The sequence below is a fragment of the Aspergillus flavus genome, chromosome 5, assembly GCF_009017415.1.
Source record: "Aspergillus flavus chromosome 5, complete sequence".
NCBI lineage: Eukaryota > Fungi > Ascomycota > Eurotiomycetes > Eurotiales > Aspergillaceae > Aspergillus > Aspergillus flavus.
In genome coordinates this window covers 835,368-857,277 of record NC_092408.1, presented here as the reverse complement: position 1 = coordinate 857,277, position 21,910 = coordinate 835,368, and the positions used below count along the sequence as shown (strand labels likewise).

General features: G+C 49.9%; 11 protein-coding genes across 11 annotated transcripts; 4 read left to right on the top strand and 7 right to left on the bottom strand.

The window, feature by feature from the left end:
* Positions 1-106: 106 nt before the first annotated feature.
* F9C07_2284497 (uncharacterized protein) lies at positions 107-3,590 on the top strand. Its single transcript, XM_071510697.1, has 4 exons — positions 107-966; positions 1,034-1,150; positions 1,216-1,491; positions 1,552-3,590. The coding sequence occupies exons 1-4, from the start codon at positions 816-818 to the stop codon at positions 3,204-3,206; spliced, it is 2,199 nt and encodes a 732-aa protein (XP_071364280.1). The 5' UTR covers positions 107-815; the 3' UTR covers positions 3,207-3,590.
* A 310-nt stretch (positions 3,591-3,900) lies between these two features.
* On the bottom strand, positions 3,901-4,742 carry F9C07_2203699 (uncharacterized protein; the record flags this gene model as incomplete). Its single annotated transcript, XM_041293589.2, has 2 exons — positions 3,901-4,274; positions 4,346-4,742. 2 exons carry the CDS (start codon positions 4,740-4,742, stop codon positions 3,901-3,903), a joined length of 771 nt encoding a protein of 256 aa, XP_041147285.2.
* A 544-nt stretch (positions 4,743-5,286) lies between these two features.
* On the bottom strand, positions 5,287-8,364 carry F9C07_2203698 (heterokaryon incompatibility protein-domain-containing protein; the record flags this gene model as incomplete). The annotated part of the gene is made up of 7 exons (XM_071509567.1): positions 5,287-5,722; positions 5,780-6,775; positions 6,823-6,872; positions 6,903-7,121; positions 7,143-7,157; positions 7,182-8,179; positions 8,232-8,364. The coding sequence occupies 7 exons, from the start codon at positions 8,362-8,364 to the stop codon at positions 5,287-5,289; spliced, it is 2,847 nt and encodes a 948-aa protein (XP_071364279.1).
* Positions 8,365-8,512: 148 nt separating this feature from the next.
* Positions 8,513-10,142, top strand: F9C07_1633386 (serine racemase). Its single transcript, XM_041293598.2, has 3 exons — positions 8,513-8,689; positions 8,750-9,159; positions 9,289-10,142. The coding sequence occupies exons 2-3, from the start codon at positions 8,826-8,828 to the stop codon at positions 10,089-10,091; spliced, it is 1,137 nt and encodes a 378-aa protein (XP_041147283.1). The 5' UTR covers positions 8,513-8,689; positions 8,750-8,825; the 3' UTR covers positions 10,092-10,142.
* Positions 10,143-10,193: 51 nt separating this feature from the next.
* Positions 10,194-11,881, bottom strand: F9C07_6663 (putative Rad51 family DNA repair protein; the record flags this gene model as incomplete). Its single annotated transcript, XM_041293587.2, has 3 exons — positions 10,194-11,492; positions 11,605-11,673; positions 11,771-11,881. 3 exons carry the CDS (start codon positions 11,879-11,881, stop codon positions 10,194-10,196), a joined length of 1,479 nt encoding a protein of 492 aa, XP_041147282.2.
* A 142-nt stretch (positions 11,882-12,023) lies between these two features.
* Positions 12,024-12,403, top strand: F9C07_6664 (uncharacterized protein; the record flags this gene model as incomplete). The annotated part of the gene is made up of 2 exons (XM_041293597.1): positions 12,024-12,241; positions 12,295-12,403. The coding sequence occupies 2 exons, from the start codon at positions 12,024-12,026 to the stop codon at positions 12,401-12,403; spliced, it is 327 nt and encodes a 108-aa protein (XP_041147281.1).
* Positions 12,404-12,604: 201 nt separating this feature from the next.
* Positions 12,605-13,715, bottom strand: F9C07_6665 (bromodomain associated domain protein; the record flags this gene model as incomplete). Its single annotated transcript, XM_041293608.1, has 2 exons — positions 12,605-13,380; positions 13,445-13,715. The coding sequence occupies 2 exons, from the start codon at positions 13,713-13,715 to the stop codon at positions 12,605-12,607; spliced, it is 1,047 nt and encodes a 348-aa protein (XP_041147280.1).
* A 489-nt stretch (positions 13,716-14,204) lies between these two features.
* F9C07_2233733 (cytochrome c oxidase family protein) lies at positions 14,205-14,709 on the top strand (the record flags this gene model as incomplete). Its single annotated transcript, XM_071509939.1, has 4 exons — positions 14,205-14,231; positions 14,327-14,369; positions 14,527-14,562; positions 14,630-14,709. The coding sequence occupies 4 exons, from the start codon at positions 14,205-14,207 to the stop codon at positions 14,707-14,709; spliced, it is 186 nt and encodes a 61-aa protein (XP_071364278.1).
* A 398-nt stretch (positions 14,710-15,107) lies between these two features.
* On the bottom strand, positions 15,108-16,175 carry F9C07_6667 (ubiquitin-protein ligase). Its single transcript, XM_041293607.2, has 4 exons — positions 16,131-16,175; positions 15,973-16,063; positions 15,598-15,887; positions 15,108-15,510 (listed from the first exon to the last, which is right to left on the bottom strand). The coding sequence occupies exons 1-4, from the start codon at positions 16,149-16,151 to the stop codon at positions 15,358-15,360; spliced, it is 555 nt and encodes a 184-aa protein (XP_041147278.1). The 5' UTR covers positions 16,152-16,175; the 3' UTR covers positions 15,108-15,357.
* A 534-nt stretch (positions 16,176-16,709) lies between these two features.
* F9C07_2233731 (chitin synthase) lies at positions 16,710-19,738 on the bottom strand (the record flags this gene model as incomplete). The annotated part of the gene is made up of 5 exons (XM_041293606.1): positions 16,710-16,847; positions 16,917-18,596; positions 18,646-19,007; positions 19,071-19,545; positions 19,643-19,738. The coding sequence occupies 5 exons, from the start codon at positions 19,736-19,738 to the stop codon at positions 16,710-16,712; spliced, it is 2,751 nt and encodes a 916-aa protein (XP_041147277.1).
* A 233-nt stretch (positions 19,739-19,971) lies between these two features.
* On the bottom strand, positions 19,972-21,101 carry F9C07_6669 (uncharacterized protein). Its single transcript, XM_071511492.1, has 4 exons — positions 21,029-21,101; positions 20,891-20,916; positions 20,322-20,378; positions 19,972-20,189 (listed from the first exon to the last, which is right to left on the bottom strand). The coding sequence occupies exons 1-4, from the start codon at positions 21,063-21,065 to the stop codon at positions 20,088-20,090; spliced, it is 222 nt and encodes a 73-aa protein (XP_071364277.1). The 5' UTR covers positions 21,066-21,101; the 3' UTR covers positions 19,972-20,087.
* Positions 21,102-21,910: the final 809 nt, after the last annotated feature.

Genomic DNA, 21,910 nt, shown 5'->3' with positions numbered 1-21,910 from the left:
ATAAGCTGCATGGCTAATTATAGCACCCGAATCATACAGCTGCATGCTGCAGTGAGCTGGGCCTATAACAAACTCAATTAATGTTTCTTAAGCAAACGGGAACTCGGTCCACATCCTTGGATATTAAATAAAGCTGAATATTCTATGTTTCCATTCTTGCATGCTTACCAAGGGCGCATATCGGGAGACGATGTCAACGTTTAGGATACATTTGTCAAAGACCTGGAGAGATTCTTATCGAAGGATTCAAGATTATCCCATAAGTTCAGAATCCATTATACCCGGAAAACTTGTAGCCGATAGGCAAAGTCTTATTTAGATAAGCGGAGAATATGTAGTCATCCAACAGTGGAGATACCGGGTTAATTAACTAGCGCTAGATCTAGCTTAGCTCTTGTCATATAGCGGGAAGGTTGTCACAGTAAACATTGAGTATGCCCTAATATACCCCAGGATACCCTGAGTAAGAACCATTCTCTCACTATCAATATCTCCCAGCACTAAACCCAGGGATTAGAGACCAAGTGGACTTCCCGTATCCTCACTCAATGCGAAGCACCTTCCTGAACAAGCTTGATCGGAACCGAGCCCGACGGTGCCTTGCTAAAGTGGAGATAGCGTCCAAAATGGAGCCACGAGCAGGCTTATCAGCAAACTAGTTTAATTACTGTCTTAGCCCCCACGGACGACCGACGGGCCACCGGGGTATTCCCCGCAGAGTGTTCCAGCATAAATAAGACGAATTTTGTCCGTTCTGGCGACAGGGTCAGAGAGAAGTAGGTGTGTATCAAGTCGTTTTCTCCTTGGATCTCGGTATGCAGCTGCAGAACCTTATTCTCGTCGGCTCCTTGGCCGCAGGAGCAGTAGCAGGAGACCTTCGGAGACAGGTTGCCACAAATGGGACAGGCAATGCTTGTGCACAGATCAGCAGTAGGGCCACTAGAACTTTAGCGGCTTCACCGTCGGGTGGGTTTCGTGTGGACTTTGCGTTGTTGCAGGAGGAAGCTTTATACTAACTTGCACCATGTTACAGCTACCCCGGTCGTGGATGGTGAGCTTGCTCTGGCCTGCTTGAAGTCGGTCCCTCTAGGAAAGGCGGAGGCTCTCCAGTTGATGGAGTCAATTTTCCCTTATGTTGAGTGGCAGTCCGGTAGGTTGACTCTGTTCATGCCATCATTTGCAGTTGTAACCAAGGATTCTGACATTGAGCACCAGATACCTCGTATATCAAAAACCCACCCTCTGCTTATCTCGAACCAGCCGTGGATATCTGGGCTGAACTGAACAAAGTGTACGACAACATCAAGTCCGATAAATATGCCGGTGAATATGAGTTCCAAGCGGATCTCTTCAAGGCATTCAACCTCGCCCACGACGGACACTTCCGTTTCTTCCCAGACCTTCTCACCAAGGTGCTGACGTTCCATCGCAACGTTGGTCTGGTTTCCGTCAGCTTAGATGGCAAGGAGACTCCCCAGATCTATGTGCACAGTAAGATTGTTCCTACGGAGTCATCAAAATCCCCGTAGACAATAGAGCTAACTTCATTAGCCGACATCGTCGAAAAGGTAGAGAACGGACTCGAACCGTCTCCAGTGAAATCCATCAATGGAGAGGACGCGGTAAAATACCTCGAGTATTGGTCCCAGCTAGGAAGTCTGAACGATCCCGACGCACTCTACAACTCCCTTTTCTTCTCGAAGCCCTTTGCAGCAAGCACCCCGGGCTTCGACGGTTACTTCTCAGGAAGTGCCCGCTATGGATACATCTACCCTGGAAACACAACGGTCATCGAGTTCGCCAACGGAACGAGCAGATCCTACCGAACCACAGCACAGATCAAAGCCGACCTCACCGGAGTGACCGACGGCCAAAGCCTGTACCAGAAGTTCTGCACAGGCCCATCCAGCACGGAATCCGCAGCGTCAACCACCTCGTCACCAGCAGCAACAGCAACCGCCACTCCAGCACCAGGATACCCAGACCCCGAAGTCATCAGCTCGGACAACGTCATCTCCGGCTACTTCCTCGACTCAGACAAGAACTCCGAAGTCGCCGTCCTGAGCATGTTGTCTTTCGAGCCCAGCACGCCCGCCGAGTTCCAAGCTGTGCTGGAGAAATTCCTCCGCCACGCCAAAGCAGCAGGCAAGACCAAGCTCGTCATCGACCTCTCCGGCAACGGAGGCGGCTACATCCTCCAAGGCTACGACACCTTCCGGCAGCTATTCCCCAGCATCGTCCAGGACGGATACACACGCTTCCGTTACACCGAAGCCCTCGCCGCCATGGCCGAGCAGTTCAACGCCGTCCTCCCAGAGGACTTCAACCCCGATAGCGCGACGGACGACGAAATCCAAATGTTCGAATCACCACCAAACTACCGCTACGACCTAAACCTGGAAAACAAGCACTTCACCTCCCTCGAAGAGAAGTTTGGCCCCCATGAATACAACGGCGACCAATACACAAGCATCATCCGGTGGGACCTAGACGACCCGCTCACCACCGTCAACCAGACATACGGCATGGGCATGGAGATCACGGGGTATGGCACGCGCCGGAACTTCACGCAGCCATTTGCAGCCGAGGACATCGTCATGCTGTATGACGGCTACTGCGCTTCGACTTGTACTCTCTTCTCCGAGTTCATGCGTCTCCAGGGCGGCGTCAAGAGCATTGCTATCGGCGGTCGTCCGTCCTCGGACCCGATGCAGGGAATCGGCGGTATCAAGGGTTCCAACAATTTCGCCTTCTCCTACATTTACTCTCTCGCGCAACTGGCCATCGATTCCGCTCAACCCGGTCAGGAACATAAAGCTAACTGGACGGCGCTCACGGAACTGAGCGAGTTGCCCACCAACCGCTCGACGGATACCTCCATCAACGTGCGCGACAATATCCTCCCGGAGAACCTGGACGACGGGCTTCCATCTCAGTTTGTCTACGAGAAGGCCGATTGCCGTCTCTTCTATGAGCCCGAGATGATCGTAGATGTTACTGCGATGTGGGAGGCTGCTGCCGATGCTGCTTGGGGTAACAAGGAGTGTGTTAACGGACATCTCGGGTTGAAGAAGCGGACGGCTACAAGAGCTCGTCGGAGTAGGATTTTCCCACCGCGGAAGATGACCGTCAATGTGCCTGCTAATCCGGTCGAGGATCGCTCGCCTTGGTGGACACAGAAGCATGGAACTAAGGTGCCTCTGTGAGCATGTGGAAACTCAATTTACCATGGCTTTTGCGTGGTAGCCCACGACAGAGCCTCTCTTGGCTCTGGAATCAGACCTTAATGAGACTTTAAGCGGCAAGGATGAGTTTATATGAGATGTTAGGTAATCTATTTCATAGTAGTAATCGAATGTATACTAGAATACAGAGATAGGCCGTCCCATTGCTCCTAGTCCAAATTCTAATAATCTTATTGCCTATCTACATATCTCCTAAACTGCCGAGTAATATAGTCAATGGAGAGATAAAGAATTTATGCACTCAGTTTGATATATAGGGACTAGTCATTCGACATAGACATTATCTGCAGTACATAATAGATAAGCTAAGGATATAAAAGTTATTCTATAATAATTCTTCTTCTCAAAAACTGGTTCTGCTATTCTTTTAAATGTACGTATTGAATTTACATACTAATTTGTAGACATAATTTGGATATCAAGTACAAAGATGGCCACAAAACTAGATCCGAATGCAAAGCTGCTAACTTCAAGCAAAGTTATGTACAGGAACAAAATTGCATTAGGCTGGACAGTAATAATCCGCACTAGGGGGTATAAGAAAAAGAAAACATACTATCACAGAGTATCACAGCCGAAATGCCTCTTAACATCCTCCTGTGTTGATGATGTTTGTACATAGTATTTACAATTACAGTCACCGCGACTGTTCCTGTTAACGCATATCAACAGGCAGTTCATGGGCCATTGTCTTGGGACCACCGGATAACTCTGAACGAACAGGATTATTATCAAGCTCCGCTACAGATACACCTTTGAGCTCTGTAGCCGGTGTGCCAGCATTAGGGCTTATGACAGGTGTGACCTGTTTCCGTCGACGCAGCAGGAACCAAACCAATGCAATTATAAGCGCAACGCCTGCACAGCCGCCAACAACACCACCGGCAATAGCACCGGCATTGTTGGATGATGTGTCAGACTTGGATTCTGTTGCGGCCGGGGGATATGTATTTGTTTCGGTTGGTATAGCAGACGTAGATAGTGTTGGTGATGCTGATGCGGATGCTGATGCTGATGCGGATGGAGTGCCTTCAGTAAGCAGTGATCATGGCGTTAGTTCCTGTATGCTTTCATTTCATTCTGTTCAATCTAGAGCTCACCACTTGCAACGAGATTGAGTAAACTCTGCGAAGGATTATCCAGTTCCCCGCTTCCCGGATCTGCGCAGGCAATACCTGCTCCACCTTCGCTAAAGGTTTGCACAAAGCCGCGCTTCCCCTGCAGACAGCAAAAGTAATCCTGATTATTGATATACAGGTCCCAGGTCTCATTGTTGGCGCAGTGTGGATCTTGTTCGATTAATGCTTTGCACCCTGACTTGGTACGACAACAGACATTTCGATCATTATCACTCCTTTCAGATGAGCAATACGTGCCTTCAGGACAGCAGTCATACCAGCGGCCCCAAGGGTTGTCGCATTCTTTCTCATTTGCGGCACAGGAGCCGTTTCTCCGAAGAGTGAAACCAGCAGGCGGGCTGGAGTAGTAGTCATCCATCTTTTGTAACAGCGTGAGGGTGTAAGCTGGACCGGTCACCACCGGAAGCCTTTGAAACAACTTGTAAGGTTTCAGTGAGCCGCAGAACGGGCGTCGAAGGGATAATATGTGGGAGTGGAGCCAAGGCAGAATTTCCCCGATCGGGGTCAAGACAGCCGAGGGCTTCAGATGCAGATCGCCAATCTAAACCTCGTATTGACTTGTTGTGGAGGAGAACCCCAAGCACCGGAGCCTCTTAGCGCATTATTACCCCCACAATAGCATTCCGCCAAAAGGTCTGATCGTGCCCCGGAGTCTGGGCGCTGCGGAAATGTGTGTCAGGATTACCCTTCCATACAGAGTGGGGGACTAGGATATATGGGAAGGCAAGCACATTATAGATGTCCCAGCTTCAAGAACAACTTTCCAATACTGTAACATGACTCAATGGGTTGTCATACTACCCTTTTCGTAGAGGTAGAAGTTTCAAGGAACGATACATCAATAAGAGAAATCCCTAGCAGCATATCAACCAAGAAGAAACAAAAGAACCCCCGATGATCTATCAGACCAGGACGACAACCAAAGACTCCATGCCTAACTTATAGTTTAGGTGTTTCATCGCGAATTTCTCTCGTCCCACCTCTGCAATCAGAGACTTTAGTCGCGCCCGGTCTTCCTCGGAGGGATATATAGTCCATAAGGCTTTTTGTGCAGCTTCAACCGCTTCTGCGCAGTTTTGAAGACCTTCCTCCTTGAGCTTCTTTGTTGCCAATTCCCATTCTTCGAGCTGACACCTCCACTCAGTGTTATACGTATAGAGATCCTTTTCAGATATGTGCGCTGTTGCCTCAGCCAGGTCCTGAAAGAACCACCTTAAGCCTTCATCGGTTGCCCAAAACTTCTTTTGCGCGTCGACCCACAACTTCCAGGGCACAACATGGTCCAAACTTCGATCCGCAAACTCCGCGCACTCTTCGGCAAAACATTGCCGATCATGTCTTGTCAAACAACTTAGGGGGCGCTCGCCGGTGTGGTCGTTTTCTGAGGCTGTCGACTTTAGTCTTCCGAGAAGGAGTCTTTCGATAAAGTTATAGCGTCTCGATATATTCTCCATAGACCGATCAACGAGATTCTTCTCTATCTCCATCCACCGTCGGGTTTCCTGCTCGCAAGCTTGCAAGGAGTGCTGCGAACACGTTTGAGTACTCTGCCATGCCAGGATGGCAGAGTCCAAAAGCTGCATGTTGTCATGCCATTCTCGGTATATAGTTTGCCAGTCAAAAGCTCCGGTAGGGTAAAGGAACTCCCGGCACGCCTTGAGACGTTTCTCCCATATCAACTGCACCCGTGCCCAGCTCTGACAGACAATGTCATAATCTTGACTGGCAATTCGCCATCTGCTTGAATGATCACCACGAAGTAAGCTCTCTGACTCTTTCAGTTGTTCCCAGAACGCCGAGTACGCGTCTTGCCATTGTTTTGCCTCGTGATACCAATACATGGCCTGTCCATGCCACCGGGTACCGGCCTCTTGCAAGTCGGCACACTTTTTCTCATGGTCCCCGAAATGGACGTCTGGGCCACCAGGTATACCCGGCTTCCCCAGGACCTCGATGTTAGACCTGGAATGGCTCGAACGAACACGCTCCCACCTAGACATGCCTTCGCCATCCATCAGTCCACGAACATAGCAGTCTCCAAGAAGCTCGCAAGCGGTTGGGAACTCCACATAGAGTTCGAAACCGTCTGGTGATCTTCGTAGGATACGTCCATCTCGATGTCTCCGGAGGATAAATGGTGTCCTACCTCCCGGGAGCACGCAGACACGGTCACCCTTCTCCATGGTGGCAGGGCCCAGGCCAATCCTACCGTGCGCTGTAATGAAGAACCTGCGACGGTATGTTGCTTGTATAATCGAACTGCGAATGCTATTTGAGCTTAGGGTTTGGGCACTAAGATCCGCGGTATCTGCCATAAGTCGATAGGGGCGTAACAAGTGTCTCTTTCTATAGTAAGGTACTTCTCTCGCCAACCAGCATCCGATAAGATCTCTGTCGGATGGAGATAGCCGTTGAGATTGGCCATTACAGCATCAAACACAAGGTCAGCGCACATGGTGCGCTCGAAGTCATCACGGGTCATCATATTCTCGAGAAGGAACGAGTATTTAGCAATTACCGCAAGCCATGAGCTTATTGTCGAAGTTAGTACTGCATCCGACCACATCGTTTCTCCGACAACCATAATCGGATCGACGATCAAGGCTGGTAGAGAGATACGGCCTTGCTCATGCACTCGCAAGCACATATGGCCTCCGCAAGGCCCGTAGGACTTTTCAACTACTTCACGGTACCTCGATGGGGCTATATAACAGTTCTGATATGCGCTTGATACTTCCTCCGATTCCTCCAGTTGCACATATATTGTGGAGTTCTTGCATGCAGTGTAGTGTTTCACACTCTCTGCTCGGCTCTGTATTGATGCCTCAAAGGGTGAACTCCAATCGGGAATCCACGAGGGCAGTGCATGATTATTCTTCATTGTGAAATCGCCCGTCAAGACACCGAGACTCTTCGATCTGGATATAATATCGAGAGCGGTGCCAACGAAAACATCCCGCTCTGAGGCCGCGTAATTAGGCTCAACAGAAGGTTTGTCCTTTGCAAGACCAAGCAGAGCATAGACCTTATCTCTGGGGTCTGTTGCCTCTCTACCACTGAATTGGCGCAAGAGCTGTAACAATGTTATCTGTTCAGGACTCTGCCATCTAGCTCGGATAGACTCAATGCTGAGGATTCGTCTAGAGAATTCAAGAAGGACTTTCGTGTCGTTTACTGCGAGTGAGGAAATCTGCATCTGAGAATTTCCAAGCACGCGGTTTGCGGCCTGAACGAACATCTCCCACGGAGCAATCATAGAGCCATACAAGATCATAATCCTGGTGGCAATGACCACCTCTTGGATAACCCAGACTCTCTTCCACCATTTGACTGCGGAGAGAAATAATCTTAACGCTTCCATAACCTCGTCTAAGCTGCCTTGACCTTTGCCCGCCATAAAGCTGTTCATGTCAACTCCGTCGGCTAAAAGTTGGATGAAACAGAAAAGGTAGCTCCCATCCTTGTAACTCATCTGCCTCCGCCAGACAAGGCCCGTATCTTTCTCATCGAGTGCCGCCGTAGAATAGCAGTCATGGGGTGTGATTGTATGTGCTATGGCATCGCTCGTGTCGGAAGGGTGGTTAAAAGATTGCGAAAAGCTCGGAGCGAAAGCATGGCCCAGATAAACAACCACCTCTTGACTTTGAGCGTAGATCTTTCCCATCATCTTCACCTGTTCTGTCTTCTCTTCGTCGTCGGATTGATTTATGCAGACAGCATCGACCCATAAGCAAACAGCCTCGCTGTCACTGCGTAGCTGCCGTAGGGCACGTCGGAGATGTCTCGTGATATATACTGGAGATTCGTTTAAGTAGATAGGTTGCGAGTGTTTTGTCCGGCCCCATACATAGGGCCTTGTATTCCGGCTTTCCATTGAGTGAGACGACACGCCATTTACAACGGATTGGGTCGGACCATTTGCCGGGCAGGAGGATCAATAGTCGGATCTCATTCGAGAGAAGCTTTTCTGACTGTTCCATTCTCAAGATGAAAATAACAGATATGATTAGAAATGGAGGTAGGGTATGCTCCGCAGCATCGATATGGAAACTGCGACCGACTGTTTCGCTGAGATGCTAAGTGAAGCACATTGTTGATTTGTACTGCGTCAAACCCGACGAGAAAAGGAAGCGATCGCGACTCATATACCCTGAGTCTCAGCCTTGGGCATTTGATGTACTCAGCCTCATCTTAGCAACTGTGCTGCACCGCCACAACACCACTTGTTGCAATATATGCCAACTCATGGTCTAGTCTATAGAAGAACCTCCGGGAATAACCTCCGCCTTATCAATCAACCGATAAGTAAGCTCTCCCCTCATTCTCCGCAACCCTCAACCCCACCAACATTTCATATATGAATAGACTCATATTCTCATACCCTCCCAAATAACCACCATAATATTACACCAAACCCCAAAAAACCACGGACAAAATTAAAATGGACCCTCAATCCCTCGCCCAATTCCTAACCCCATCCAAAGTGCACGCCGCCCACGCCCTCATAAAACCCTACATCCACCGCACGCCACTATTGACCAACAAAACCCTCAACGGAATAGCCTCCACGCCGCAAACCCCAGATGCGTTGAAGGGAACGCCCTACGAGGGGCAGACACCTGCGAACCCGACCATCCGGTTCTTCTTCAAATGCGAGAATCTGCAGCGCATTGGCGCGTTCAAGGCCCGGGGCGCGTTTCATGCTCTGCTGAGACTCATTGAGGAGAGGGGGGAGGAGGAGGTTAGGAGGAGGGGGGTTGTTACGCATAGTTCTGGTACTTTTCTCTTCCTATTGCTTCCTTTTCCTTTTGTTCTATATGTTTGTTTTCTGGTTCTTATATTAATAAACCTTGATGCGTTGTTATATTTGAATCATCAATTGAACAGCAACTAATAAAGAACAGGAAACCACGCGCAAGCCCTAGCCCTCGCATCCTCCACGCTCAACATCCCCTCCTACATCGTCATGCCCAGCATCAGCACCACCTCCAAAATCGAAGGCACAAAAGCCTACGCCACGAAAGTCGTCTTCAGCGGATCAACAAGCTCCGAGCGCGAAGCCGTCGTCGCCGAGGTCCAGAGCCAAACCGATGCCATCCTCGTTCCGCCGTACGACGACTTCAACATTATCTGCGGCCAGGGCACGACGGGTCTCGAGATCGAAGAGCAGTACCTGGAACTTCTGGCGCAGAACCCGCAGTTGAGTGTCCATGGTTCGTCTGGGTCGGGGTTGGATGCGGTGATTACGCCTATTGGGGGTGGGGGTTTGAATGCTGGTGTGGCGACTTTCTTTTCGGATAAGAAGACGAGGGTTTTTGGGGCGGAGCCGAGCTTTGAGGGGGCGGATGATTGTCGACGCGGGTTAGAGGCTGGGGAGCGGGTGACCAGTGTCAAATCGTTGACTATTGGGGATGGGTTGAGGACTCCTGTGGGATTGTTGAATTGGGAGGTTATTTCGGATAAGAAGAAGGTGGAGGGGGTGTTTGCGGTTACGGAGGAGCAAATTAAGGCGGCGATGAGGTTGGTTTTGGAGAGGATGAAGGTCGTGGTTGAACCGAGTGCGGTGGTGGGTTTGGCGGTTTGTTTGTTTAATGAGGAGTTTCGGAGGATCGTGGAGAAGGAGGGTGGTGAGGAGGGTTGGGATATCGGGATCGTCTTCAGTGGAGGAAATACCACTGTCGAGGCGATTGGGAAGTTGTTTAGTTGATTCAGGACATAGATGGTGGGTATAGATGTCCGTTGTATAGAGCACGTCTCCTGTGCACATATCATACTTGAGATACCATGTCGGTCAGACAGCACATAGATATCATTCAAAGTTCACTCCGTCCGTCCCAACATAGAACCCAAACATCCCTCCATCCATTTCATCCAATCCTTCCACCACTCTCCTAGGCCAGTCCTCCCGGCCCCAACCGTTCACCCATCCGACAAACCTCCCCTTCAAGACAACCTCCTGCCGCACCGGAGCTTCTCGCTGCGCTTCATGAACAGTCATCGCAGGCGGGAAAGGCCTAACTACATCCCGCTGGACAACAAGCCGTAAAGTCGGAAACACTCCCCAGGGCCCGGGAAGCGAAGACCGGAACGATGAAGTCCTTGAGAAAGGGACATCCGAGGGATCAAACAGGGGAAAGGGTCCAGCAGGCCCGGATGCAGAGATTTGACCAGGCATGGACCTCCCACTCCATGCAATGGTGGTGTAAACAACTGCACAGCTAAACAGTCGTTGCAGCCGTTTCAATTCCGCGACGAGATCTGCATACATATCGAAAAGATAAAAGCTTTTCTTCTTGCGCCGTTCACTCTCGATCTCTTCGTAGGGGCGTCCGATGTCCTCTGTGCGAGCGACTTCGTCGTGTAGTTTATCCTGCCAGAAGAAGGCGCTTGCGCTGTCGATGATGATGGTGTGGAGCGGGCGGGCAGAGGAGAAATGGCGTGTCAGGTCGAAAAGATATTTGTCCATGGATTGGAGAGTAGATAGAAGAGCTGCAGAGGACTGAGGGCGGAAGACGTGGACATGTTGCAGGGAGGTCACCAGCAGGGTGTGGAGGTCTTCCTCGGTATACGCAGGCACACCTTCTGTGGTCGTCGAGTCTGTCTTCTCATTCTGGCTCTTGAATTTCTTATGCACAATTTCTCGAGCCACGGTCAGAAGTCGCTCGGCGTCAAAGCGGCCGTCCGTGTCAATGAAGACGACTGCAGATCCCCGGCCGAGCTTGACTCCGTGAAACTCAGACGGCAAGATCGCGATGGCAGCCAAGTAGTACAGAGTCTGGGTTTTGCCAGCGCCAGATGACGTACTTGAAATCTCCAAAACTGGGTCCGTACCTTTAATACGGGCCGGTGGGAGGATCTGCTCTCCAGCATAAATGTTGAGATCATGTTCTGGCTCCGATTGGACGGGTGGTCCTTCGTGATAGACTTGCTCTTGCTCGTCTTGGTCAGTAGTGGTCGGTTCTGGAGGTTGATGTTGTGCTTGTGCCCAGGCAGAAACAGCAGGAATTGGCATAAACACTCCTAGCAGGTCATCCAGTGCTTTGATCCCGAGGCGCTGTCTCGGGGTGTTATTGCTACTCTCATAGAGGCAATTCAAGTCATGCAGGAGCTGTCATAGTATTAGCATCGACTCACTCAGCACATACCAAGGCAGTTGAACAATTGGCCAATTTTTTTTAAACTATACATGAAGCGAGATAGGTGAAACGAAGTATACGAACCTGATCCAGAGTCTCCTCATGCACCTCGGCCAGCAATTTCTCCCCAAAGCTCGCGGCCATTGTCACGGCCTGTCGGGATGATCATGGATGCTGTGACATATTATGGCTTCCACAATTAATACCCAGTACTCTACCAATCGTAGTCAATATCATATAATCCACATACGTTGGTGGTGAGTGTACCACCCACAATCCACCGAGCAAGAGTGATATAAGAAGATGGAAGATGGAACGATATGCAACCCATCGGCATCGGATCCGACTCGTTCCCGCCCATGATCAATTCAACGTCGCAAATCCACTCCGGACTAACTCGAAGTAACCACACACCAACGCCCCAAAGCCACAACCCACGATTCCCCTGTCCAAATCAAACAATTAATTACTGGATCGCCATACAAATACGAAGAAACTCAACAATGGCCCCCCTCGTCCCGATCTTCTCCGCCGAAGCTCTCCCCGACCATGTCAGCATCGTGCGCAAAAACTTCCAAGAACGACGTCGCAAGGGCGGTCCCGTCGAGTTGGAGAAATGCAAACTCATGGAAATGGTGCAGTACTCGTGTAATCCACCGCAGGATGGGATCCCTGCACCTGGAGTGGTGGTCTGCAAGCCGGTCGTGCGGTTGTTCAGACGGTATGCCTGGCTCGCCTTGTTTTCGGTTCTGCGGTCGCTGACGATGGTCTTAGGTGTGCCAATGGGTTGACGGTGGAGACGACAGCCTGGGAGCCGATCAGATTGGAGGAAGAGGCGAAGCGCAAGGCTGCAGAGAGCAGCTCAAAAGTGAACAGCAAATGAAGGAGGGTCGTCTATCTTACATGCATAGCTACGGTGTTGATTGGCGTTCGTTCTACTGGTCCTCGCTGACGGGCTGATCTCTGCTTATGATGCTCAATATTTATATTAAACTCTGCTGCATGGGTATCTTCTCGAATACGGCTATAAAACAAAAGTCAAACGCCTGACGCCACTCCGATTTATTTGTCCTCGTCCCATCGCTCATGTGCTCACCCAGCTATCCACTCGCGAGATATCCGGAGCTTCTTTGTTGTTTGGCGGCCGTTCCTCGGGCCTTCGATTCCCAGTCGTCGTCCGACGCCAGAGATCCCTCTCGCAGTTGATTATGGGCGGCAACTCTATGTTCAGTGACACCTTGTTCCGAGCCTTCATATCCGGATCAAGCGCGCCAGAGTCAATCTCCATAGGAGCGGGAGCCCCCGGAGCCGTTGTGTTCTTCTGCATCTTCTTCGCGATACCTTTAATCGTCTTCTCAAACATACTATCCATCGTCTCCGTCCTCCGACCCCATGGCTTCTTATCCCGACCTGACGAACCAAGCTGATTATCCTTAAACGCTGCGCGTGCAAGCTTGCGCAAGGCCTCCTCGCCATGACGTCCATCCTCTGTTGCCCGTTCCCGAATCTTCCGCGGGTCTTGTTCGCGCTCAGTGAATACGGGGGTATGTCGGTATGTATGTTTACTAGGGAATTCGGGGAAGTGCTTCGGAATGTATGCGCTTCTCGCACGATCGTCTTCGCCACTTAGTTGCGGACCGAGGGACGGCAAAGTTTTAAAGGAATCATCTTCTTCCGGGGGAGGGCTCGGCAAGAGCGTGGGGACGGGGTCGACATTCGGTAGAGTTTTCACATGGGGCAGGAGATCGTCGACGCGCACACGGTGTTTCTTCAACGCATGTTCGAAATCATGGGGGACGGGTTGAGTGCGACGAGATGAGAGCATCGACTGGCGCACATATGACGCGAATTTCAGCAGATCTAGAAGCACAGGCCTAGTCAATATCTTTCCTCACAACACCTTCAGTTACACCTTATAGCATACACTCTTCGGTCGCAATGCGAAAACTCTCCAGCGCCGCTGGATCGGCCAGATCAAATCCTGTTTCTCGTAAGGTCTGCCCGATAGAGCGGTTCATTAAGTGGTCGACGTAGGCGTCATCGGTGATGGCGGGTTCCGGAAGCGCAACATTCACGGGCGTTTGCAAGCGATGGTGATGGTGATAAGGGCGCTTTATGCGCTTGGCATCAGGGGCATTTGGCTGCTCCGGCAGCGACGAGGAGGAGCGTTTGACCTTGGGCTCGGCGGCGAGCATGGCGGATTAATGTTGATGTCGTGGAGAAGGGCCGAAGTGACGAACACAAACAGCAAGTCTGCTGGACGGTCACGTGGATATAATATGCCTAAGGCAGGAACAGACGGTACCTCGACCATGACATTCAGTTCAGTTCAGCTCTAAATACAAGTTACACTTAAGAGAATATATAGTAAAATAAAGTATCTCACATAAATCCCCATACCCCAATCCCCAAAATTTCCCCACTCACATAAAAAATAAAAGACAAAACCAAGTGCAAAACGACAAGGAAACACCCGGACGGCAACGAACCAGTCAGGCCACTCAAAGCGGTCGCTTACGCCCGGAACGGAAAGCTTCAACCTCGACTTTCAACATCACATCACCACCGTCCTTCCCTCTCCCCTCTTCCAGCTGCCCACCACCACACACCCCAGCAGTCCCTAATATCTGCTGAATCGCTACACCTCCGCATTCTACATCGCCTCGGATCATCAATCCCTCACAATGGCCGCCATCGCCCCCATCACCGGCGTACGTTCCTCCCACCCTTCATGAAACCTTTCTCCTCAGTCCACCCCAGACTTCCCACCGTAAAGGTGACCGAGAAACTAACAGAAATACCACAGATGCTCCGCCGGAACCTCGTCCTGGACCTGAGCACCGCTTTCGGTAAGCCATGATTCCCGTGTCGGGCAATGCAATAGCATTCAGAAACGTCACCCGGTCTACCGGAACCTCGAATTCGGATGCAACTACCTCCAGCAATGCGCAATTCATTTCGAAACCATCATGTCGAGAATACGGATACTAATGTCTATATCTCCAGGTTTTGGTACTACCTTCGGCTACCTCTGGTGGTACGGTACGTATCATCATTCTCCACCAAGTCAATCCTCAAAAGGATCCCCAAACTAACGAAGAGAAAAAAGGCTACCACCTCCCCCGCGTCCGCGCCCGTGACAACTACTACGTCCGTCTGGAGCAGGAGCGCGCTGCTGCCCAGGAGTAAATCTTCGAATCATGACCCATGCATGAACCTCGCTCGACTGGATTTGTCAAGGATAACCCGATGATGCTTGTTTCGTTTCGGTCCGCTTTCGCTATAGATGTCTAGAAGGAATGGGACTGGTGTTGTTGGTTCATTAGTTGGGTTGGGGATATGTTATGGGAGTGAGTCAGTGAGGTTGAATTAAATGTGAAGTATTTGATTTGAGGCTTGCAGTTACTACGGGTTAGTTGTTTGAATAGGGTTGTATATATACTGGTTTTGTGTCCGGTGGTAAGTTTGTAGATTTTTGGTACTTGTGCATGCACGAGTCTTGGGTTGTATACTAGGATCTATCTAACCCATAACGCGACCCGTAAATCAAGTAACACTACCTATACTATAGGTTACTACAGAAAGGAAACCAATCAAGTCATTTCTTTCGTAAGAATCTATCCAGTCGCTAATTAATCCCATAGTATAATGTAATGCAAAGGTCTCAAGAAAAAGCTCAAGCACCTCCAATCCCATATGCATATCCCCGAATGCAGACCCGAACATATCAATCATTGTCACATCCGAGTTGATACTCCGAACCCTAATCCTGTAGGGCCCCTGATGCTTAGCCGCCATCGATCTATCGATCTATCCCACTCATGCGTGAGCCGGCTCTCATTTCATCACGCGCTCGTACTGCACATTCCGGACGGTACCTCCCGTCATCGACGTGCGGACATTCCGTTTAAACGCCTCCCGGTTCTGGCGGAGATCATCGGCCGCTTCCTTATTCAGAGGATCGGAAGCATTCGGCTCGAGGAAGAGGAACTACGGAGTCAGAGTCAGCGCACACCAGATCACCAATCCCAAACCAATTAAAAACATAAAACTAAGAGAAGAGGAAAGGAAACCAACCTGCATGCCCACAATAACCGCATTCAAATTCAACACCGGCTTCCAATCCTCCCTAAGAATATTCAAACAAACATTCCCCTCGAGATCAATATTCGGATGATAAATCTTCTGCGTACACTTGACCTTCGGCGGATCATGCGGGAAATTCTGGTTCACGTTGAAACTAAAGTGGAACGCGCCGCCTTTATACATGCCCTCGTCGGGTTCGATAGTGAGAGTGAAGTTCAAGATATCGTCGGGGTTGGGGAAGGACATTTTCATCGTGCTTCCGAGGGTGAGTTCTTGAAGGTCTGTATAACCGGTTCTTTTCGTTAGTCTGGGCTCTCTGCCACTGGGGGACGAATGGGTGGCGGGGTTGGGTTTGTTTCTACGTACCCCGCTGGACGCGCAGCTGGGCGGCGGTGACCTTCTTTTTCTTCTTGCCGGCGGCGCCTTCGGCATTTTCAGCCTGCTGCTGTTGTTGTTTCTGTGGTGAGTTTGGTTAGTTATTGGGAGTCAAGGTCAAGGGTGCTTTGGTTGGAGTCATAACGGACCATCGACCATATCTTCAACATATTGATTCGCCGCCACCAACTTGTGGGTCAGGGTCGTTTCAAAAGGGTATAAGTACAGAGACTCGTCAAGGAGAGGAGAAGATGGTATAAATAAGGTCCTCGGAAACGACAAAGGACCAGAATCAACAATGGATGACGATCCACATGAGGCGCAAACTCACGAAGGCGGAGAAGCGACAAGTTGGGTTGATTTAATGAACTGACGCCATGCGCCAAGCCCTCGGATAACGGAACTAACCGATTTTAGGTAGAACTTTGGAAGCCTAAGAGCCTCAGGTCCAGCATTTAATTTTGTTCAGTTGCGCCATCGATGCACCCTATTGATTCTAACCGCTAAGACTTTATAGAAAGCATAAGTGCCTGCGGCCATCTCGACCGCTTAAACCAGACCATGATAGCGAAACGAAAACAGCTCAAGTAATCGAAACATACAAAGAACGGATCGTATGTAGAATACAAAATTGCGACAAAAATGTGCCAAAGAATAACTCCTCCAGCCCCTGCAAGCCACGTAGAGAACAAGACACCCCAGTTTTCATTACAAATCGTGCCTCTTCTCTACCGACGAGCGAAGCAGCACATGAGACCCGTCTTACCCAGGAACCAACAGGCACCAATGAAACGGACAAGTGCGACAGCAGCGTTGGACCACAGGAGAGCCTGGAAGAAACGCGACGTACGGTCGGTAGCGGTGTTCTATTAGAGAGAAAAGACGTTAGTCGGTTCGTTCGGCCAGAGGGGAATTAATCAATCACTATAACGTACCGTGAATCCAAACTTGTCCATACCGTCACTGGTAATGCATACAGCCAAGAAGGCATTACTGAAGATCCACAACGTCACAAGACGGGTACGGAAACTCTTGTAGGAATCATCCAAGGACTTCTCATCCTTCTCCACAGGGGGGACGTAGGGGGTGAGAGCGCGCTTGACAGTGGCTTCAAATTGGCTGTCAATATCAGCCTGGGGCTTGTCGATTTCCTCAATGACAGCTTCCTTGCCGCCATCCTCCTTCGTAGTCGTTGCAGAAGGGAGCGCATCGGCCTTATCAGAACCCTTGGTACCCCACGAGACATCGTGCCAGTTGCTGAACGCGTACACGTTGAGAACGTTGATGTAAGATGACTGAACGAACATGTAGGCGGGGAACGAGGTGAACATATGCCAAGGGTCCAGGTACATGAACGAAGCGACGAAGTAGAGACCGAAAGTAGCAGCCAGGGCGATGATAATGATACCGGCGCCGGAAGACGAGAAGAACGACTTGAGGAACTCGCCAACACCTTGATCGGTGACGAAATCTATCGCATCACTGTTTGTGAATGCACGAACCACCAAGTACAGAGCGTCGACGACAACGTAGATTTGAATGATACCGAATACGACGAAAGATGTCAGGTACGAGAAGCGGGATCCCTTGGGGCGGTTACCGAGAGCGAGAATGAACTGCAAGAGCAACAATCCGAGGTAGACATACTTCACAATTGTGTTGATAATAGGGGTCGCCGATTTACCGAAGGGGAATCCTTTGTTACCGTTGCTCTCACTGGGCGTTCCGACCAAGTCCATGATGACGGTGGTGGTCAACCAGTAAGATGCCAGGGAGAACCATGTAAGGATAGTGTTGAAAACGTTGTACAACATCTGAATGTGCAAGAAGAACATACGGATGATGTTATGTCCACTCTTGTACATCCGACCGAAATGCATAAGCGAATAGAGACCGGCCGCAAAAGAACCGTTCAACCAACGACGACGCTGGGAAATGAATTCAGCAACACCTTCCGGCACGTCAGTTTCACCCTTCGAGGCTTTGATGTAGGACAAGTGCCATTTGGAGCCAGCCTTGGCGACCAGTTCGAAACAAAGGATACGATCTTCGGCCAAGAACATGTTCTTCTTGAAGATGTTCATGCCCTCAATACCCTTCTTACCCAGCTGCTTTGAGAGAGTGTGATCACCATGGAAATATTGTTCGAGGGGTCGACCCATGATGGCACGGAAACGATAGGCGGAGAAAGCACCAGGCAACACACTGACATAACCGAAAGAACTCTCCAAGGGTTTATCGAGGATATTACTGATCTTGTACTCGAAGTTCTGGGCCGCGACGAGGGGGTTGATCAGGTTCTTCCAGCCTTTACCCAACATTGCGTGAATTTCACCACAAGCACCTCCCAGATCCTTGTCGTTATAGAAGCCCTCCCACAACGCCAGGAGGGACTTCTGGCCAGGCTTAGTACCGGCATCCAGAAGGATGCAAACCTCTGGATTCAAAATACGACCGAAGGCATTGAACAGCCATCTGTGTGAGTTGATCTTCTTGCTGTTCTTCTGCTTTAAGCAGAACATCATCTGCACCGGGGGCAAGGTGGTCGGGCCATCATCAGTGGGCCGGATGAGTTGCTGGTTCGGTGTCACGGACAATTGGGTCGTGTATTCGAACTATTTCCCGTTAGCTCACGCTCCTCCGTTGTGACCGACTGAAGCTTACAATATGAGCCACGGTCTCCTTGCCGTCGACGTCACGCTTCATGACACCGTCCTGATAGATACCGATGGTGGCGAGGACATCCAAAGTGTCCTTATCACAAGGATCGATACCGTCAAAGACCAGAGCGACAACAATTTTCTGCCAGGCGGGTCCACCTTTGTTCCAGAACTCGGACTTCTTGAGGTTCACAATGTCGCGAATGTTCTGCATCACACCGTGCAAGGTACGAGCGGTAAGGGTCTTATCTTCGTTATAATAGGTAATCGCAATCAACAACTCGGTGTGTCTGTTATACATGGCGGGACGCAGATTGTAACCATTGTGCAGGGTGAAGTCATTGGGATCACATGTCGCAGCGGTGTCTAATGGCGCGCGATGACAGATTAGCTCCCATGCAACACTTTATGGACTGCATTTCAACTCACATCGCATGTGGGTAAACTCCTCGCTGCCACCCTCCAGGTCATTACGGTACTTGGCTTGGATGGCATTCTGGATAGCACTGGGGACGGGGTAATCGACACTGAGGACGGAACCCTGAACTAGCTTGACCTTTCTGGTAGCGTAACGACGGAGGCCACCACCGCCACCACCTCCTGGAGCCTGGCGCTGGCGCCATGCTTCTGTGGAGGATGTTTCACTGCGAGCGTAGGGGGAAGCTACACGACCCGGGACGCCAAAGGCAGCCGCGGGGTTTTCTGCCGAGTTGCCGGAGTAAACCGAGCCCGTCGTGCTGTAAGGGTCATGAAAACCCGCGTCCGGAGCGTATGTTTCAGTCAAGCTGTATCCCGACGTAGGTCGAACAGGCGAGGTGCCACGCTGATGAGGGTCGTCGAAAGGACCACCGAAAGGACCGCCCTGTTGGTGGGAAAGCAGTCCTGTTGAAGCTTCTTCTTCATACTAAAAACGAACCGCAATGTCAGCTTGTCCAGAACGATTCGCGGTTGCTACGATCTGTGGCGGAAGAGTCAATGTAAAATCGCGGTCGTGGACTTACAGTGGCGCCATGGGGCAGGTCTTCCAGTCGATGACCGCTATCGTTGTAGTTTGGTGACTGAGCACCATTATCTTTACCAGGCGGTTGGTAGGCCATGGTGACAAAGTGATACTAACGCGCAAGCTGCACTCGCGACGAAGTCAAGAAGAGGGGGCGGGCACCGAGCGCAAGGAAAAACGGAAAGGGGTATCAGAAAAACAAGGAGGTAATGAGATCCCCGGACCGGAGGAAAGTCAAATAGAACAATTGTATACTACTCGGTCAACGTGACAACAAACATGAACCGAACCGCGAGGTTGCACGGATCGAAAGGGCGACGTCGTAGGAAGTTAAGTGTGAAAAACACCAGAGATGTCGAAGAATTTCAAGGACAGCTGGCGGAGTGCGGGCACAGCAGGAACGTGGAAGACGCCGCCAGGGCTATCAAAGAAGCCCGCGTACTCAATCAGAAAGGTGCGGGATTGAGTGAAGACAGTATCACTGTGCAAGACCCAATCGCGGATGCACCACGAAGCGTCCAGAGGAAGAGGAAACAAGCGTGTATAAACTGAGGAAGGAAGGTAAGAAGTTTTTCCCAAAAAGGAGTTTGGGATATTTTTATTTGAGGGGGCAGGTGATCAAAGGGAAAGGGTAAAAAAAAAAATTATTAACGAGAGGCAAGTCAAAGGAACGTACTTACAGAGCACAGCCAACTGCAAATGAGAAAAAAAATTGGATACGAGAAGACAGCCTTTCCCTTTCACACCGTTAGAGTGGTCGAGTTATTATTATGTTTTTTTTTGTATTTTAGCCTCAGCCAGTGTATTGTCGGGGGAAGGCGAAGTTTGGGGGGTTGTCTTGGGTGGAGACGAGGATTCTTGACCAAATCTCTGGTTCGGGCTTAGGGCGTCCACACTAGATCCAGTAGACTGTGATCTTAAACAGTAAAAAGAAAAAGAAAAGAAAATATTCAGACAAATATAAATTCCTACATTATTCATAGGACTTATTTTTTTATCGATACTTGGATCCGTATCTGTATAATCATTGACCTAGATTTAAATAACCAATCCAAAGAATGAACTTACCGGACAATAATTCCCCATCGTACATGCCTCTACATCCGTGATCTCCTTTTTCCTAGGGTCTCAATGGATTGGATGTCAGGGGAGAAACCATTTCAGAAAGGACTCCATCCAGAGAGGGTCAACAACCATCCGTGTATTATATCCCGGTAAGATCATTACCACTGTAATACTTATTACCCACCCCGTGATCCATTTTCCTCATTTGCCCTGTTTGGGTGAATACATTAAAGAAATCAATACACTTCAATCAAGTACTTAACTATTGTGTATCAGAAGCAGTGGCTTAGGCTGGAACATTGAGTTCTTCATCTAAACATACTGTGAACTTGAGACCTCTCGTTCCTTTGCATAAACATAAATCAGAAAAAAAAAAAAAAAAAAAGGATATGCATTTGTAAGAAAGACTCAAATTGAGATCTTACTCCCTATTTACTGATACAGCCAAGCATTGAATCTCCCCACATGAAGAATAATATTCATAATAGAATGTCTATACATAAAACCAATTATTGTTGAGGGTCTGCGCCCTGTGTAACAGCTCTCGTCAATTTGAATATACATGTATATGTAGAGTCTCCTTTAGTACAGAGTACCACAAGTTCTGATCATTGGCATTCAACCAGCTGTGGTTCTCAAGATCAAGCTCCATATAAGCAGCTCGCTACCGCATGTCAGTGGAAAAAGTGTGACGCGATCAGTACCTTCCATTGGCAGAGGCGTTTGGCGAGAAATCATGGCCGACATTCCCTGCTGGCCCAGCATTCCACATCCCTCGTCAGCATGACTGAACTGCCAGGGGAAGGAGATAGCCGCGCAGTAATGGTCGAAGTCTATACTCTATCACGACATCGCCAGAAAAAACCGCGAAACCACAACACGTTCGGAGTTATTCGTGTTGCACTTGATCCACATTGAGCATCACAAAAGGGTGCCGCCTCCCATGAACAGATTCAAGAAGATCTTCAGTGAATCAAGAACAGTGTGCGAAACCCAACCAACCACTCTATTGATAGTGGAACGGCTGACCCGATTCATGACTTTTAGTTGATTCCCACACCGCCTGAACAGGCCCTATGCGGTAATTACCATACGGTTCGGTACGGTACGCCAACTGCCGTCCGACAAACACTTGGGATATTGGATCACCTCTTCTCAGGGGGTGGGACTCGTTCGACGAGACCCAAAGGAGGATAGTGACACG

Coding starts and splice junctions, on each gene's coding strand:
- F9C07_2284497 (XM_071510697.1), top strand. CDS start 816: ATGCAGCTGCAGAACCTTATTCTCGTCGGCTCCTTGGCCGCAGGAGCA. Junction 967..1,033: donor TTTAGCGGCTTCACCGTCGG/GTGGGTTTCGTG, acceptor ACCATGTTACAG/CTACCCCGGTCGTGGATGGT. Junction 1,151..1,215: donor TTATGTTGAGTGGCAGTCCG/GTAGGTTGACTC, acceptor ATTGAGCACCAG/ATACCTCGTATATCAAAAAC.
- F9C07_1633386 (XM_041293598.2), top strand. CDS start 8,826: ATGGACCCTCAATCCCTCGCCCAATTCCTAACCCCATCCAAAGTGCAC. Junction 9,160..9,288: donor GGTTGTTACGCATAGTTCTG/GTACTTTTCTCT, acceptor AATAAAGAACAG/GAAACCACGCGCAAGCCCTA.
- F9C07_6667 (XM_041293607.2), bottom strand. CDS start 16,151: ATGTTGAAGATATGGTCGATG. Junction 16,064..16,130: donor TGTTGAAGATATGGTCGATG/GTCCGTTATGAC, acceptor AACTCACCACAG/AAACAACAACAGCAGCAGGC. Junction 15,511..15,597: donor CGGTTATTGTGGGCATGCAG/GTTGGTTTCCTT, acceptor CTGACTCCGTAG/TTCCTCTTCCTCGAGCCGAA.
- F9C07_6669 (XM_071511492.1), bottom strand. CDS start 21,065: ATGTTTATGCAAAGGAACGAGAGGTCTCAAGTTCACA. Junction 20,379..20,890: donor TGAGGAAAATGGATCACGGG/GTGGGTAATAAG, acceptor ACGGTGTGAAAG/GGAAAGGCTGTCTTCTCGTA. Junction 20,190..20,321: donor TTTGCAGTTGGCTGTGCTCT/GTAAGTACGTTC, acceptor TTCCTTCCTCAG/TTTATACACGCTTGTTTCCT.